This window comes from Cervus elaphus, chromosome 19, assembly GCF_910594005.1.
Source record: "Cervus elaphus chromosome 19, mCerEla1.1, whole genome shotgun sequence".
Lineage (NCBI taxonomy): Eukaryota > Metazoa > Chordata > Mammalia > Artiodactyla > Cervidae > Cervus > Cervus elaphus.
Window position 1 is genome coordinate 90175439 of NC_057833.1, and position 16585 is coordinate 90192023.

At 39.5% G+C, this 16585-nt stretch overlaps 1 protein-coding gene and 1 pseudogene across 2 annotated transcripts; both read left to right on the forward strand.

Moving 5' to 3' along the window:
• Positions 1 to 2198: 2198 nt before the first annotated feature.
• Positions 2199 to 9351, forward strand: RNF7 (ring finger protein 7). Of its 2 annotated transcripts, none has more exons than XM_043874903.1 (3): positions 2199 to 2591; positions 6072 to 6119; positions 8432 to 9351. In XM_043874903.1, the coding sequence occupies exons 1-3, from the start codon at positions 2424 to 2426 to the stop codon at positions 8486 to 8488; spliced, it is 273 nt and encodes a 90-aa protein (XP_043730838.1). In that variant the 5' UTR covers positions 2199 to 2423; the 3' UTR covers positions 8489 to 9351. The 2 variants fall into 2 exon arrangements, with proteins under 2 accessions (XP_043730838.1, XP_043730837.1); XM_043874902.1 differs by having other exon boundaries at positions 2222 to 2598.
• Positions 9352 to 14827: 5476 nt separating this feature from the next.
• On the forward strand, positions 14828 to 14905 carry LOC122676230 (annotated as a pseudogene).
• The last annotated feature ends 1680 nt before the right edge of the window (positions 14906 to 16585 follow it).

Genomic DNA, 16585 nt, shown 5'->3' on the forward strand with positions numbered 1-16585 from the left:
AGGGGGGAAAAAAGACAGTCCTCAGTGTGTTTGGATGCCTGAGCTAACTAACCTGATGAGGGTCTCAGTGAGGAGTGCTTAGGAAATGACACTGGAAAAGTGGATTGGTGCTATATTGTGGCAGGATTTAAAGGACCAACTGGCACATTTAGATTTTGCTGTAATGATAATGCAGAGCCGTGGAACATTTTGAGCAGCAGAGTGCTGGGTGGAAAAGGAGTATGGGAAAATTAAACAGGCATTTTAGATTGAATGCTAGAGTGGGGAGCAGAGATAGGAAGGAAGTCAGGACACAATAATCCAGGGGCAGCGAGGTGAGGTTCAGACTCAACACCAACAGGTACCACTCCTTCTTAATTATCCTCTGGCCTTTCATCTAAGGTCCCTCTTTTTCTCTTTCAAACTGCCCAGTTCACACCAAGTGGGGCATTTTTATCCTCTTCTTGTTCCAGTCTTCTTTTTTTAAAATTAATTATCTAGCATTTATAGTCATTTACAGTCAGATATGCAATAGCTTAATGTGAATGAAACATGTTCTGGATGGTTCATCTGGGTTTGTTTACAGACATTTTTGTCTGGCTCCTGAAGTTACTGTGGTCAGATTTATACCTGCTACCACTACTACTGCTCTGTCCGTTTGCTCTCTCCATTTACTTCCTGGCCTCCAAGGCCTCCCATCTCCCCCCCAGTTCAAACTTTACCTCTTCTATGAGGTTTGCCCTCACTCCATCTGTCTTGAGGAAAGTTTCTGTCTCTTATAAGAGCACTTAATGCACCACTCAACAAACAGCACTTATTACCATCTGGCCAAACGTGTCCCCGTGTCCATAATTGTATTCTTACACATTTAATGCATCCTTGTCTCCTCTGCCAGATTTCTGGAGTTTGGTTAGCCTAGACCCAGGGGCACAAGGCCTGACACCAGGAAATGAGGGAATGATGAGGCCCAATAGAGGTGGGAAGCTCTGAGTCCTAATCCTGACACAGCAGGTGTCCACCACTAGGTGGTAGTGGTGACCAAGCATCTTCCGGTCTCCGTGCCTCAGGTTTGGTATCTTTTAAATGGAGATGTTACCTGCTTTGCTTGAGAAAACATAACATGACCCTGGGCTAGTAATAGAAGAACCCTGGCTTCCACTGTCATCTTCTCAGAATAACAGAATTACTTTTCTAAAATACTATAAATTACTTTTTATAATTATTTATTATAAATTTATTTTAAATTAATTTAATATTATTAAATATTAGCAATTATTTGTTTTAATTAATTTATTATAATGCTATTTATAATATTTTTACAAATATAGCAGAATTACTATAAATTACATTTGGGGACTTCATTATTTCTACATATAAAAAATTAAACTACCTTTAAGTTTCTTAGAGTGTGTTCTCCAGGGTTCCTGGAATCCTTTCAGGGGACCAACAAGGTCAAAACTATTTACATACCAGTATTCATAGCTATGAGCTTCCCCGGTAGCTCAGCTGGTAAACAGTTCGCCTGCAATGCAGGAAACCCCGGTTCGATTCCTGGGTTGGGAAGATCCCCTGGAGAAGGGAATGGCTACACCACTCCAGTATTCTTGCCTGGAGAATCCTATGGACAGAGAAGCCTGGCGGGCTACAGTCCATGGTATCTGCAGAGTCGGACACGGCTGAGCACAGCACAGCAGTCATAGCTATTTCTCTTCATTCTCTCTTGTGAGTGTACAATATTGGTATTCTAAGGATAACTTGGAATGGATTTCTTACTGTTTTGAAATGAATTAATATATTTAATTTTTTCCCGTTTTCTTAAAAAGGAAATACATATGTATAAGCGTGTATATGTACACACCCATCCTACACAAACAAAAGTTCTTAAATGTCCTTAAGTAATTTTGAAGTGTAAAGGGGTCCCGAGACCAAAAAATTTGAGAACTGTTGAACCAGATTCCTAGCTCGTCATTCATTCACTCAACAAATAACTGTTCCTCCCGAGGCTGCATTTCTTAACGAAGGCGATGATCGAGAAATAGTCCCCGCTCCCAGGGCGTTTACATTTGAGAAGGACGGCAAACGAATATATCAACAAGACAGCTTCTAAAAGCGGTGTCATGGAGACATAAAGCAGGACACGTGTTTCCTGCGCAGTGAAACCCTCCACCGCGCAGGGTCAGCCCGGGGTCTCTCAGCCCGCTGAGCCTGCCGGGCGTTGGGGACGTGAGTACCGGGAACCTGGACACCGGGAAGCCGGTCGTGCCGGCGTATGGTGACGTCACTGGGCCGCGCCAGCCAATCGCGGGCGCCCCCCCGTCCTAGACCCCCGCGGCGGCCCGCGGCCTGCGGGCGGCGCTGTGGCCCGTCGGGCGGCCCCACGGAGCCGCCATAGCCGCCCGCCTCCCACGACCCAACGTCTCCGCCGCCGGCTCCGCGCCGCCGCTATGGCCGACGTGGAAGACGGTGAGGAACCCTGCGCCCTGTCGTCTCACTCGGGGAGCTCAGGATCCAAGTCGGGCGGCGACAAAATGTTCTCTCTCAAGAAGTGGAACGCTGTGGCCATGTGGAGCTGGGACGTGGAGTGCGATACGTGCGCCATCTGCAGGGTCCAGGTGATGGGTAAGCGCAGCACGCGAGGCCCCGGCTGTGCTGCGGCCTCCGCAGGCCCGGCTCCGGGCGTGGGGGGAAGGACCAAGCCTCTGAGAGACCGTTCCTGGAGGAGTGGGGGCGGGATCGCCCTGCCCTGGCGCCGGGAGACCGCGGGCCACGCCCGAGCTGCTGGTGATCCGAGGGCTGCGGCCGCTGCCAGGGGCCGAGGGGTCGTTCAGCAGGCGACCTGTGCCGGGGACGGGTATTCTGGGAGAAAAGGGGGTAGCAGGAAGGACAGTTAAACAAGGTCATTTCCAGTAGTGATCGGTGTGATCACGACAATAAAAGGTGATTTAATGGGAGCTGGGAGAAACCACTTCGGTTTGTGTGGCCAGCGACGCCACCCTTTGCCGAAAACAAACCACACAGACGTCAAGGTCAAGGCCCTGAGTCACCGGATCAGTCTGATGCTTCTGGTCACACACCAAAGTGATGCTCCGGAGTCATCTTCCACTAAAACGACCACTAGTCGTGCTCTGGAGAGGCGCGGGGAAGAAGAGTGTTCCTAGCCGTCCCCTTTCTGGATTGGCTACTGTTCTGCTGGCTTTTAAACCTGGATGATTCAAGATTGGTCGGATAGCACTCGATTGGCTTGAACTAGAAGAATGTAAACCCTTTTATTCAGAGGCATGAAGCTTCATCTCTTTCCTGGCCACTCCCCATCGTAGCATTCCATCTCTTGGAGAAGGGTAGTGCCCTCAAATCCGGCCTTTATGGAAAGCCCTCTTTTGCAAACTTGTTACTTCTTTCTATGATATTTTTAATAAAAATATTGGACCAAGTGAAGCCTTTCAGAACAGCTTCATCTCGTTGTGTTTTATATGGTCTCTGTTTTAAGCTCTTAGACGACCTTAAAAAAGAGTTGCTGTTTAAATGCACATTATATTTTTAAATAGGGCATTTAAAACTACAGCATTTAAGAGCGCCTTAAATGTCATTTCTTGAAGGTAGCTGGAGAAAACTGAGGCTTCTGTAGTTTGAAAACTTTGTGTCTTGCACAGAAAAATGAGACCGTTGGAGAAAATAACTTAAAAGTGGCTTTCCCTTCTTGAGCATTGAAAATTCAGACCTACCAGAAACAAGAGGTTTCTCAATTTACTCTCTGCAGTATGCGCTTATGTTTTTCATTTATAGGAATTTGTTTTAAAGAGAATTTGCAACTGTGGGATTCAAATATTTTTTTACTTTTTAAAAGAACTAGATTTCAGATGTGATCCACTTATTTTGTGCATCAGGTTTTTAGGTACTTAGTTTATGGGCCTGAAATACAGCCCCCTTGCCCTAACCCTTTCTTGAAAGCTAGAATCATAACTTTCAGTTTGAGGGATTTTTGTTCTTTTTTAGCTTAAAAAATTTTTCCTAAAAGAGCATTTTATTTTCTCCCCAAAGAAAAAATTTAAATCAGTAGGTAGAAATGCAAAATATAAAATAATAGTTGAAAGTTTCAAGAAATAAACTTTACTGGGATATTTAAGGTAAGTCGAAGTATGGGCTATAAATGACTCACTGCTCACATTAACTTTCTAATTATAGCAAGTATTTGGCTACTGTGGATTAATGTTGCAGATTTACAGCAGCTGTACTTTGGGTTCAGGAAAGTATTCTGGGCTAGACCTCTGTATTTTGTTTATGAGGTGTTAAAATCCATTTAGTGGTCAGGTGACAGCAGAAGGAAGTTTGTTTTCTAGCATCATTCTAAAAGGTGTTACTGTACTCCTTAGAAGTGCGCTGTTTTAGATAGTAAGAACATCATCAAAAGAAAATGTTTTCTTTTATCTGAAACTTTAGGAGTTTTTATCTGTTGAGGTCAGTTATTGATAGTGAATCTAAATCAAAGCTGTAGGCATGATTCAGAGACTTCTAGATTCTATAACTTAATCCTGTGTCCTTGATATTTGAATTCATCTCATACACCTAAATGATTTGTTATAACTTCTTGATCTAAGAGTTTCCAGTCAGCCCATTCTAATGTAGTTAACACATTCTTCCTTGGTTTCCACTCTGCCTACTGTATTGTGAAAGGAGCAGCTAGCAAGCACTGGTGAGGAAGAGGGGACTAGCTTTACTTGTACTGTCAAGGGTTAAAGAGCCAGAGTAACCTTCCACAGCTATCTGTTAACTTGGATGTTTGACATAACCTTCTGGAGCCTTGTTTTCCTAATTTGTAAAAGAGACTGTTGGGATCATGAACCCTAATTCCGTGACTGCACAGAACCAGAGGCATGTCTTCCCCCTTATATCATGATGCTTGCGATATTTAGTTGTTTACCTATCCACTTTCCCATTTACTGGTGAGACCAGGGACCCAGACCCCGGGCATTACTCTTTGCACAGGGTAGATATACTCAGTAACTGTGAAATTGAAGAAAGCCTCAGGAGGCAGTGGTTGTTTTTAATCCACACTGAAGAGGCCAGGGTGGTGTGTTTTTTTAAGGGTAAGAGCATGCAGAGAGGAGCAAACAAATGCCTGAGCATAATCCAGTGTAAGAAAAGAAGCAGGCTTCAACTCTATCCTGTTTCTATTTTTATAGAATTTTTCTCTAATTCATATTAAAATCTATTTTTTTCTGTTAATTTGAACTTACTTTCACCCAACTTTGCCTGCTTTCAGCTAGTGAATGAGTCCATTTCTTTGGTTCCTAAAATATTCTATATTACCTTCTTCACCAAGCAAATGGTAGTACAGACTGAATTTTGAAAACTTCTAGTATATCCTTTTGGTTTCCATTCCTCATGTTTACTCCCAGGTAATTTATTAAAATACTTTACCGTTGTTGGGTAAATGCTTTGGGCTCAGATTATTTGTAAAGGGAGCATTTCCTTAAAAAGGAAAAATAAGAGAGAGAACCTAATATTTAGGACTTTTTATTTTATTTTATTTTTTGGAGTTTTTAAATTTAATTTTTATGTAGGTTATACAGTCACAACTTCAAAACTTGAGAAAGTATGTGGTGAAAAACCCCTTCCCATTCCATCTCCTCCCAGGTGAACTTTATTATTAGTTTCTTGAATATCCTTCTAGAGTTTCTATATATATTTAAGCAAATACCAACATATATGTATGGCTTATTTAAAAGGATGTCTTGAAAATAAACTATGCGTAAAATTGATCTGTGTGCATGTGCCCAGTGAGTAATATAGTGGAATATAGCATATTTTTCCCTAGTGGTTACATCCACTGTCAGGACATCTTTTCATCAGCACTTGTAAAAATAAAGGGTCAGTAACCCTTGGGAAATTGCTCCTGGTCATAAGTAAATTAGTAGAGTGCCTTGTACTTTATTCATCTTTAAGCAGTTATGTTCAGATGAGAAATTAATAGTATGAGTCTTTTAATCTACATCTCTAACCCTTTGGGCCTTTTATTTGACTTTGAAGTGTATGGGGTTTTAAAAATTGCATTCTGAGCATCAGAATGAGAATTGCTATTTGTTTACTTTTAGATGCCTGTCTTAGATGTCAAGCTGAAAACAAACAAGAGGATTGTGTTGGTATGTTGTAATTTTGTTCTGCTTTTTCAACTGAAGGTTTTCTCTCAGTGGGGATGTTTGAATTTGCAATTAAGATTGGCTTTATCAATACACAAAAATAAACTGTAAAGCAGTGATTCATATTTAATATAAAATGTGTTGGTTCTCAAAGGGTCTTAATGGGATTGTCTGTAAGTCCTTTAATTGCTTGTAATTCAGAAGACTTGGTTATATATTATAGACATGGGCATGGTAAACGTTTTAATAATCAAAAAAGAAATATATTTTCTTCTATTAAGAAAAATATAAAATAAGGAATTTGCCAAAACATCCTTTAAATTTTGAGTATGTTACAGGTTAGTTTTGGTCAGTCAGGATTTTGTTCTAACAAAGCATTTCAGTTTTCAGTACTCTTATGATCCAGTATTTAACTTTTCTACTAAGGTGAAAATAATTCTAAATCTCCAGATTCCTTTGGATGTAGCTTATTGATAGAAATCTGTTAAATTTTACTTACATGTGGTACTACAGTAGTTGTCTTAGGGGGAAAAAAAAGTTGTCTTAGGTTAAATATTGTAAGCAACTCAGATTTTTATGCCCTAGCTCTTGAGGTCACCACTTCTAAGATTGCTATATAAAAGTGTATAAAGATTTTCCTGGAATGAAAGGTTAACTTTGTACTTTTGTTTGTGTGGTTTACATACAGCTCCTGAATGATTCATGTAGTTTTAATCAAATCCTGTTTCTTTCTTCTGAAAGACTTAGAATGAGTCCTCCTAGCTTCCAACCCCTACAACTAATTTTCATTAAAAGGTTTTTTTTTCTTCTTTCATTGTTCTGTTATATAGCTAAGTTGGTCAAGCAAGGGACAAATGAAGCCCATGTTTGTGGTTGTATTCCATGTTATGGGTGATTTCCCTTGATTTAAATTTTTTCTTTGAGGCTGTTTTAAAAATATTAATTTGAGAATTGTGAGGGGTAGGCCAGCTATCTTTGATCACAGAGAGGCCCTTTTTTTCTTGAAATAGACCTCTCTTTCAAAGCCAACCACTTTGAAAATTCCATTCTGTTTGTCACATGAGGAACTGCACTGCCTATGAATGACAACACAAATCATCACCACTTCCAGAAAACAGTTCAGAGGTACCACTAATAATGTTTAGAAGCATGCCACCTATTTATAGTAGCCTGCTATGAGCCGAAAACATTTAAAACTCAACATATCTTGGTAGATAAAACTCAGAAGGGGACTTCCCTGGTGACTCAGTGGTAAGAAATCCCCCTGCCAGTGCAGAAGACAGTGTCTGATCCCTGGTCCGGCAGGATCCCACATGCTGTGGAGCAACTAAGCCCACGTGCCACAGCTACTGAGCCTGTGCTCTGGAGCCCAGGAACCGCAGATACTGAAGCCTGAATGCCTAGAGCCTGTGCTCTGTAACAAGAGAAACCATGGCAATGAGAAGTCCATGCATCATAACTAGAGAGTAGCCTTGGCTTGCCACAATTAGAGAAAAAGCCCAAGCAGCAACAAAGACCAGCACAACCAAAAATAAAGAAAGAAAATTTAAAAATCAGGAGGACATTTTTCAATAAACTAACTTAAAGGCCCAAAATGTCTCCAAGGTCAGTGCATGGGTGGAGTGGTTTGGTATCTAAGGAAGACTCATCTCTTAGGGCTTCCCTGGTGGTGCTAGTAAAGAACCTGCCTGCCAGTGCAGGAGGCACAGGAGATGTGGGTTCCATCCCTGAGTCTGAGAGATCCCTTGGGTAAGGGCCTGGAAATTCACTCCAGTGTTCTTGCCTGGAGAATCCCATGGACAGAGGAGCCTGGCAGGCTACAGTCCATAGGGTTACAAGGAGTCAAATACAAGTGAACCGACTTAGTACACACACAGGTCTTTTAATCTCCCAACGTGAGAAAGACTGACAGCATGTGGAGCTGTGTGGGAGTGAGAAGCCACCGAAGCAGCCTCAGATTCTAACAGTGATGTCAGGTTTCCAAGCATAGCGCCTTACCTCATTTTTTTTTCTTCATTTGGCTGCACTGGGTCTTAGCTGTGGCATGTGGAATCTAGTTCCCTGACCAGGGATTGAACCCCAGGCCCCCTATATTGGGAGCACAGAGTCTTAGCCACTGGACCACCAGGGAAGTCCCCTTACCTCATTTTTAAAGTGTAATTTCTATATGTAAGGTTCTTTTTCTTTATGACTAAAAAAAATTATTTTGGCCAGATTTAAGATTATGAACCATAATTATTACGTAATAAAATAGAATGTTGAGCTCAGTAAGTTAAATTGAAGTATGTAATGTCAGATATTCTTTTTTTTCCCAGTTGTCTGGGGAGAATGTAATCATTCCTTCCACAACTGCTGCATGTCCTTGTGGGTGAAACAGAACAATCGCTGCCCTCTCTGCCAGCAGGACTGGGTGGTCCAGAGAATCGGCAAGTGAGCGCAAACGAAGGCGTTCTTCATGCAGTCAGCTGTTCAGAGCCCTGGTGGGTCTTGTCGTCAATTGCTCTACAGAGGCTAGAACTCTCCAGGGGACTAATTCTTCGAATAGGAGATGGATCTGTGGTCTTTTGGGACTCATCAAAGGCATGGTTTAGCCTTTTTCAGTTTTATTTTCAGAAATTCTCTACAATTACGATAATTTATTAAGGATGGTCTTTCCTACCTCTGGTATGTGTCTCACACACTGCTTAGAAGTGCTATAAAGGAGAGGACTATACGTTGAACAACCTTCATAATTTACTTACCGATATCCAAGGAGTTATTGAAGCGGTTCCATTCAGAAGAGAATTTTTTGCATGCTTATGGTTGATCAGTTTTTTAAAAAGACAATGTTACAGTAACAAATAAAGTACAGTTTAAAACCCAGTTCTTATCCTTAATGTGTTCCTAATATTTATTTTTGGCAGGGGGGAGGATAATTAATGAAATTTTTATTTGATACAATTTTAAGTTTGGACCAGGGAACAGGGTAAATAAAATTTAACCTTTGGGTATATGGGATTTCAAGTGTCTTTATAATCCTCTCTCTCTGACTCATCAAGAAAACCTAGATCTGCACTTACCTAGTGAGTGGTAAAGGACAGAAGTTTTTTTCAGCTTCTGGTTGTATTGTGTTATAATTTAATTGTGTTTTAGGTGGAATGTTAACAAGGGGAAAATGTTTACCATTGTCACATTGGGTCAAAAAGTTAATTTTACCACATGATGTTTTAATAAATGGTTTATTATGTTTACCTCATTTGAATTGTCATTCTTGCAAGTTTATGCTCAACTTTCAACTTAAACTAATTTGGCAAGTGAATGCTTTTGTTTAATTTGAAAAAATATTAATTTGCTCTTTCTTTGGTGATAATAAAATTGTATTAATAACTTTATTACCTGCAAACATAAGTGTGAGAAAATACTTAAATTTTATCAAGTCAATTCACATTCAATGGAAATATCTTAGGATAATTTAGGAACCACAAGTTCATTTTGAATTTGTCATAACATAGGCTATTGCTATGCATTTAGAAAACTAAAATCTTCAAATCTTAACCATTCACTTCTGCAGTTGTGGAGTTTGCCAGTCTGAATCTTTTTGAATCTAAGGAATGTGGATACATAAAAGAATATTAAAAGTATAATAATTAGAAATTAGAATTCTGTATGCTTTCAACTTACCTACTATTAGATTTCTTGTAAATTTTGCTTTATTATTCTTTTCACAATTAGCTACTGAAAGAATTAATTACAGTATACAATTATGTTTGGATTTTTTAAATGTTTGGACCATTTGAATGTGTTTCTTGTGCAATAAGCTATTTTAGCCTCTCTTTGACCTTCTTAAAAGGTGGTGTCTATAAAATGTGAACCAAATATTTGGCTTTGCAATAAAGAGAGAAATAGTAAGAATGTTGAGTTATTTCAGTCTGTAGGACAGTATGTAAAGGAAATCCAGAGAATGGTGGTAATAAGTTGATTTTCCACACAGCAAAACCACAGGCCCACCTCCTAACAAAGCTCTGTTTCTCCCATCCAAGTACTAACCAGGCCCGACCCTGCTTAGCTTCCGAGATCAGACAAGATCAGGCGCGTTCAGGGTGGTATGGCCGTAGACAAAAGCTCTGTTTCTATTACACAGCAGTATCTGAGGGTAAAAGAGGAGGAGGGACTGGGACAATACAGCCCTGATCCTTCCCATCTGGGGTGATATCAGCTCATCTGCATAGCCATCTGAAAGTTGAATATACGTTGTTTCATCAGAAAGGACGCACTGTGACATGAGTTCAAGTGCAAAAGTTAAGCATTGAACAGGTTTTTCCTTCCATTTGGTTAAACAGTGTTGAATTTTACCTCACTAGTGTATTGGAAACACATCTGTGATCTTGGCCTATTTAATTTTCTATCTCTGCAAGTTGTATTCTTGTATTACAGCTGACATCTGAGTAGATATCATCCTACCAAGCCCATTACTGGCTTTTTAATAAAATATGTTCTCTTTACTCTCCTGCAGTAAAATAACGTAAATGTCTCCACACATAATTAAAATGTATATAGTAATAATTGTAATATAGAGTAGAAATGAAAGTATAATTCATTTCTTTTTCAGTATGTAAATTCTTAGACACAATTATACCAGAAGACATAATGAAGTAGGCTGATGAGTGTGTGTCTCTGTGTGTGTGTAATCACCGCAGGAAGACAGCAACAATGTAGACTGCTGTGACTCAGAAACGTGAGGAGCTTTTCCATTGATAAGACATTTTCCTCCTAAGATGGTGGACTGTACTAGTAAAGTTCTGAACAAATGTACAATCTTGATTTACATTTTAATTGCATATTCGGTAACTTCAATGGATTTTAAAGCTAGGCAGAACTGTGCTTTGTGTTTACATGTAGAAAGAAATTAGATTCTAGCCACAGATAATCATAGATTTTTCTACTACATGAGTGGACATTTGAAAGTCATGTAGGATGTTGAACTATGTTTCTTCCTATGAGACTCTACATGTTACAAGATATCACACTTCCCTGGCTTCCACTCACCAAACACCAGTGGTGCCATCGATCCTTGTGCCACCCAACGAAAACATTTCCAAACATCCCCTTTAGAGGTAGCATTGGCTGTTTGGAGGGACACAGGTTTCAGTGCTTGTACTGATGTATTGCGATGTATTCTTTGCTGCCACTATTTCGGAGAAACATGCTAATACGACACAGAAAATACATTGTTTTAAGTATATAGGGTTCAGAATCTTGAATAACTGCTATTCTAAAGAGTTCATAGAGCCAAATCTTACTGATCCATGCCCTGTTCTCTAAAGGTATGAACCACTATTAAATTAGTGTCCAATACCTGGGATACTCGTGATGGTGAATATTCACTTTAGGCTTAAAGAATAAGCCTTAAATTATTTAAATGAAGCTAATATAGAAAGCTTTTAGGATCAGAAAAAAAGTGTCTTAAGTGTTCCTTTAGAAGTTTAGTAGACATCTGATAAGAAAGGAAATATTAAAACAATGCTTTGTTGCTTTTCAGAATATTGCCAAGGGCTATCTTTGAGTAACGCTCTGAAAAGAAAGAAAAATTCCATGTTTACTTTAGTGAGTCCTTATTTTTTAAAATATTACTGGTTTGGATGTAAGGAAAATTAGAATTAAATACAAATAAATGTAAGATTTCTATATTGGATGTTTGAATGGTGTAACAAAATACATGAGAAATGCTTACATGATGGTTCTTCCATAGCCATCTTTATGTCATTACATTTCTACCATGGTCAGGCTTTGTTCAACAAAAATATGTCTTACAGGAAAAGTCTTTTCTCTGCATTTTGATATTGAGTTTAAAGCCTGAGAGCTGAAACTCTAGTGCCAGAATACCTGGATTTGCATCCCAGTGCCAACGTTTTCTTGTGTGACCTTGAACAAGTTACTTCTCCCTTTACTTAAGTTTCCTCATGTATAGTGTAGATAACGATAACAATACCTCCCTTATCAGATCGTTTTGAGGACCAAATGTATGAATACAAATGTAAAACTGAAAACAGCTTCTAGTGCATGGTAAGTGCTACTGTTTACTTCATTTTAGTGATTTCTGGAAGATGCTTTAACAGAAGTGGAACTTTAAAAAATAATGTGCTTTTAGTTATGGGGTAAAACATTCCTAACTGTTCTGAATAAAAGTATTGTGAGGAAAAATTGTTATAAACAGATTTCTTGTAGCACTGTGAGCTTTTGTGGAGGATGGTAATGAGACCTTCATGACTTGCCTGTTACATTTTTTTCTAATTCATGTCAACAAGATTTCTAGATTTTATATTAAGAAAAGGTTTTATAAATGTTGAGCTCTCTTTAATTTTAGGTTTCCCATCTCAGTAGAAATATTTCTTCGGACCTTGCAGATATGAATATAGCAGTACATTTAAAAATTTTTATTGAAGTACAGTTGATTTACAATGTTGTGTTAATTTCTGCGGTACAACAAAGTGATTCAGTTTTCTGTATGAACGTAGTAGTCACTCAGTGACTAGTGAGTGTTGCAAAGTGTCGGTCTCTTTGCAACCCCATGGACTGTAGCCCACCAGGCACCACCATCCTTGGAATTCTCCAGGCAAAAATAATGGAGTGGGTTGCCATTCCCCTCTCCAGGGGTTATTCCCAACCCAGGGATCAAACTCAGGTCTCCTGCATTGCAGGCGGATTCTTTACCTCTGAGCCACCAGGGAAGCCCGTATAAAGTTCCCTGTGATACATAGGACCTTGTTGTTTATCCATCCTATGTTTAATAGTTTGCATCTGCTAATCCCAAACTCCCAATTCATCCCTCTCTCCCCACACCTCCCCCTTGGCAACCACAAATCTGTTCTCTGTTATCAAGCAGTACGTTTTTTGACCACTTGATTTGGGGCGTATCCACACATTTAGAAAAAACGATCTTTTTTGATTGCTCTCGGTTTTCATCTTCCTAGATTTTCTAGGAATAAGCTTTACGATCAATCTGATACCTTCTCTTGCCCATGCACTTGATAAACCTGAGTCACTGGTTGGAACTCAAGCTGCATTTCCCAGGTTGGCTGAAAATAAGCTTTCCTGAGTGGCTGTAGCTGCCTTGCAGCATGGTAGTGAGACCGCCTGTTTTGAAGCCGCTCAGCCTGGCTTGGAATCACAGTTGTGTCTGTGTGATATTGCACAAAGTCCTTAACTTCTTTGTGCCTATTTCCTCACCTAAAATGGAATAACAATATTATCTACCTCATAGAGCTGCTATGAAGATTAAATGAATTAGTGCATGTTAACTGCCTAGAACAATGCCTGAAACAGAGTACACACTCCATAAATGGTAGCCATCATTGTATTGTATTGGCCAAAAGGTTCCTTTGGATTTTTCTGCAAGATGTTACGAAAAACCTGAAGGAAATTTTAGCCAACCCAGTAGATCACTACTGCCATTGCAGACCTCTGCCTTAATTAGAGAATGGCCTTTCAGAAAGGCTTGTTTGCTGCTTGTAAGAATCCTGATGTTTGTGTGTCCCTACAATGTGTAAAGAACTGTCAACATGGGTTTTTAGAAGAATGGTTTTCAACCTTTTTTTTTTAACCACCTCAACACATCTGAAAAGCACATTTCATCAGTAACAATGGGATCTTCCAGAAAGATTTTCAAAATAGGATGTGTGTAGCAGATGGGCAGGGAGGAGAGTTAGGAAAAACTGCCCAGATGACAATCTTAGGTAAAAATTTTGGAACTGGAACCTCCCTGGTTGTCCGGTGTTAAGACTCCGAGCTTCCAATCTGAGGGGCTCGGGTGTCATCCCTGATTGGGGAACTAAGATTCCACATGCTACTTACTCACCTTGGCCAAGAAAAAAAAAAAAAGTTGGAACTATTTTAGCACAGATGAAATGTTCTACGCCAGTTGAATTTTATCCTAGCCTCTAAGAAGATGCCTACTGTCTTAATTTATTGGAACTTACAAAGAAAATATAAATTCTTTGTACCAAAATTTTAGTGTAATAGAATAATCACAATTTTTGCCAGACCACCAGGGATGTGACTTTATAAATCCAAATAATACATAGCATAAAACAAGCTTTGTGTGGTTGTTATAATAGCAATTCTTAGACCTTTATTGTACATTAAACCCTATAATGCTAACTACTACTGTGCTTTTTCTCTACTTTTATAAAAAGTTACATATAACATTGTAAATGTGTGTGCGCAGTCAGCCGTGTCCAACTCTTTTCAACCCCAGCCTGCCAGGCTCCTCTGTCGATGTAATTTTCCAGGCAAGAATACTGGAATGGGTTGCCATTTCCTCCTCCAGGGGATCTTCCCTACCCAGGGATCAAACCCCAGTCTCTTGCATCTCCTGCATTGGCAGGCGGATTCTTTACCACTGTGCCACTTGGGAATAACATTAGATATTTATAATAAAATTTTATTATTTATTGCTTGCCATACCAATAGAAAGAATTTGAATACAAATAAGTTTTCTCTCTTCAGAGGTGGCAGGTCTGTTAGGGAGTGTTGGATTTACAATAGCATTGTGGATTAGAATGTAATGGACCTTGTAAGAGACACTCAGTGCTCTAGGAATTAGGAGGGACATAACACATTCTCTTGCAACATATACAGTACAATCAGCCATCCATATCTGCGGCTCCTACATCCAGGATTCAACCAACCAGGGCAAAAGTATTCTCAAAAAAAAAAAAAGTTACAGAAAGCTCAAAAAAATGATACAGAGAAGATTAGTATGGCCCCTGAGCAAGAATGACACGCCAATACATGAAGCACTCCATAGTTTTCAATCACAAAAAAAATCTCCAAAAAGACATCACCTTTGGTTCTATCAACACTCCACACACCCTCATATTTGCCTGGTAGTAACCTTCTATGTAAGGTAAGGGGAGAAGGGGGCCTGCCCATGGACAAATCAGACTCCCTTAAGGAAGAAAACGTGAAATCATTTCTTTCTTGAAGGGTATAGATCTGTGCTGTTTAGTAGGGTCGCTACTACAGTCATCAAGACAGTATGGTACTGGCACAAAAATAGAAATATAGAACAATGGAACAAGATAGAAATTCCAGAGATAAATCCATGCACCTATGGTCACCTTATCTTTGACAAAGGAGGCAAAAATATACAATGCAGAAAAGACACTCTCTTCAATAAGTGGTGCTGGGAAAACTAGGCAGCTACATGTAAAAGGATGAAATTAGAACACTTCCTAACACTATACAGAAAAATAAATTCAAGATGGATTAACGACCTAAATGTAGGACCAGAAACTATAAAACTCTTCATGGAAAACACAAGCAAAACACTCTGACGTAAACCACAGCAAGATTCTCTATTACCCACCTCCGAGTGTAATGGAAATAAAAAATAAGTAAAAAAATGGGACCAAATTATACTTAGAAGCTTTTGCACAATGAAGGAAACTAAGCAAGGTGAAAAGGCAAACCTCAGAATGGGAGAAAATAACAGCAAATGAAACAATTGACAAATAAATAATCTCCAGAAGATACAAGCAGCTCATGAAGTTCAATACCAGAAAAACAAACAACCCAATCAAAACGTGGGCAGAAGACCTAAACAGACATTTCTCCAAAGACATACAGATGGCCAATAAACAAGAAAAGATGCTCAGCTTTGCTCATTATTAGAGAAATACAAATCAAAACTACAACGAGGTATTATCTCACACCTGTCACAATGGCCATCATCAAAAAGTCCACAGACAATCAATGCTGGAGAGGGCATGGAGAAAAGAGAACCCTTTTGCACTGTTGGTGGAAATACAAATTGATACAGCCACAATGGAGAACAGTATGGCTATTCCTTAAAAAACTAGGAATAAAACAACCATATGATGCAGCAATCCCACTACTGGCCTTATAACCTTACCTTATAACCAATTATGTCTTTTTCATAATTGAAAAAGACACATGTTCACTGCAGCATTATTTACAATAGCTAAGACATGGAAGCAGCCTAGATGTCCTTTGACAGATGAATGGATAGGGAAGTTGTGGTACATATATACAATAGAATATTATTCAGCTATAAAAAGGAATGTATTTGAGTTGGTTCTAATGAGATGGAGGAACCTAGAGCCTATTATACAATGTGAAGTTAAGTCAGAAAGAAAGACAAATATTGTATATTAATTCATATGTATGGAGTCAAGAAAGATGGTACTGATGAACCTATCTACAGGGCAGCAGTGGAGATGCAGACACAAAGAACAGACTTTTGGACACAGTTGGGGAGAAAGAAGGTGGGATGATTTGTGAGAGCAACATTGGAATGTGCATATTACCATATGTAAAGTAGATAACCTGTGGGAATTTGCTCTATGACGAAGGGAGCCCAAAGCCAGTGCCTTGTGACAACCTAGAGGGTGGGGTGGGGAGGGAGGTGGGAGGCAGGTTCAGGAAGGGGGGACATATCTCTACCTATGGCTGATTCATGTTGATGCATG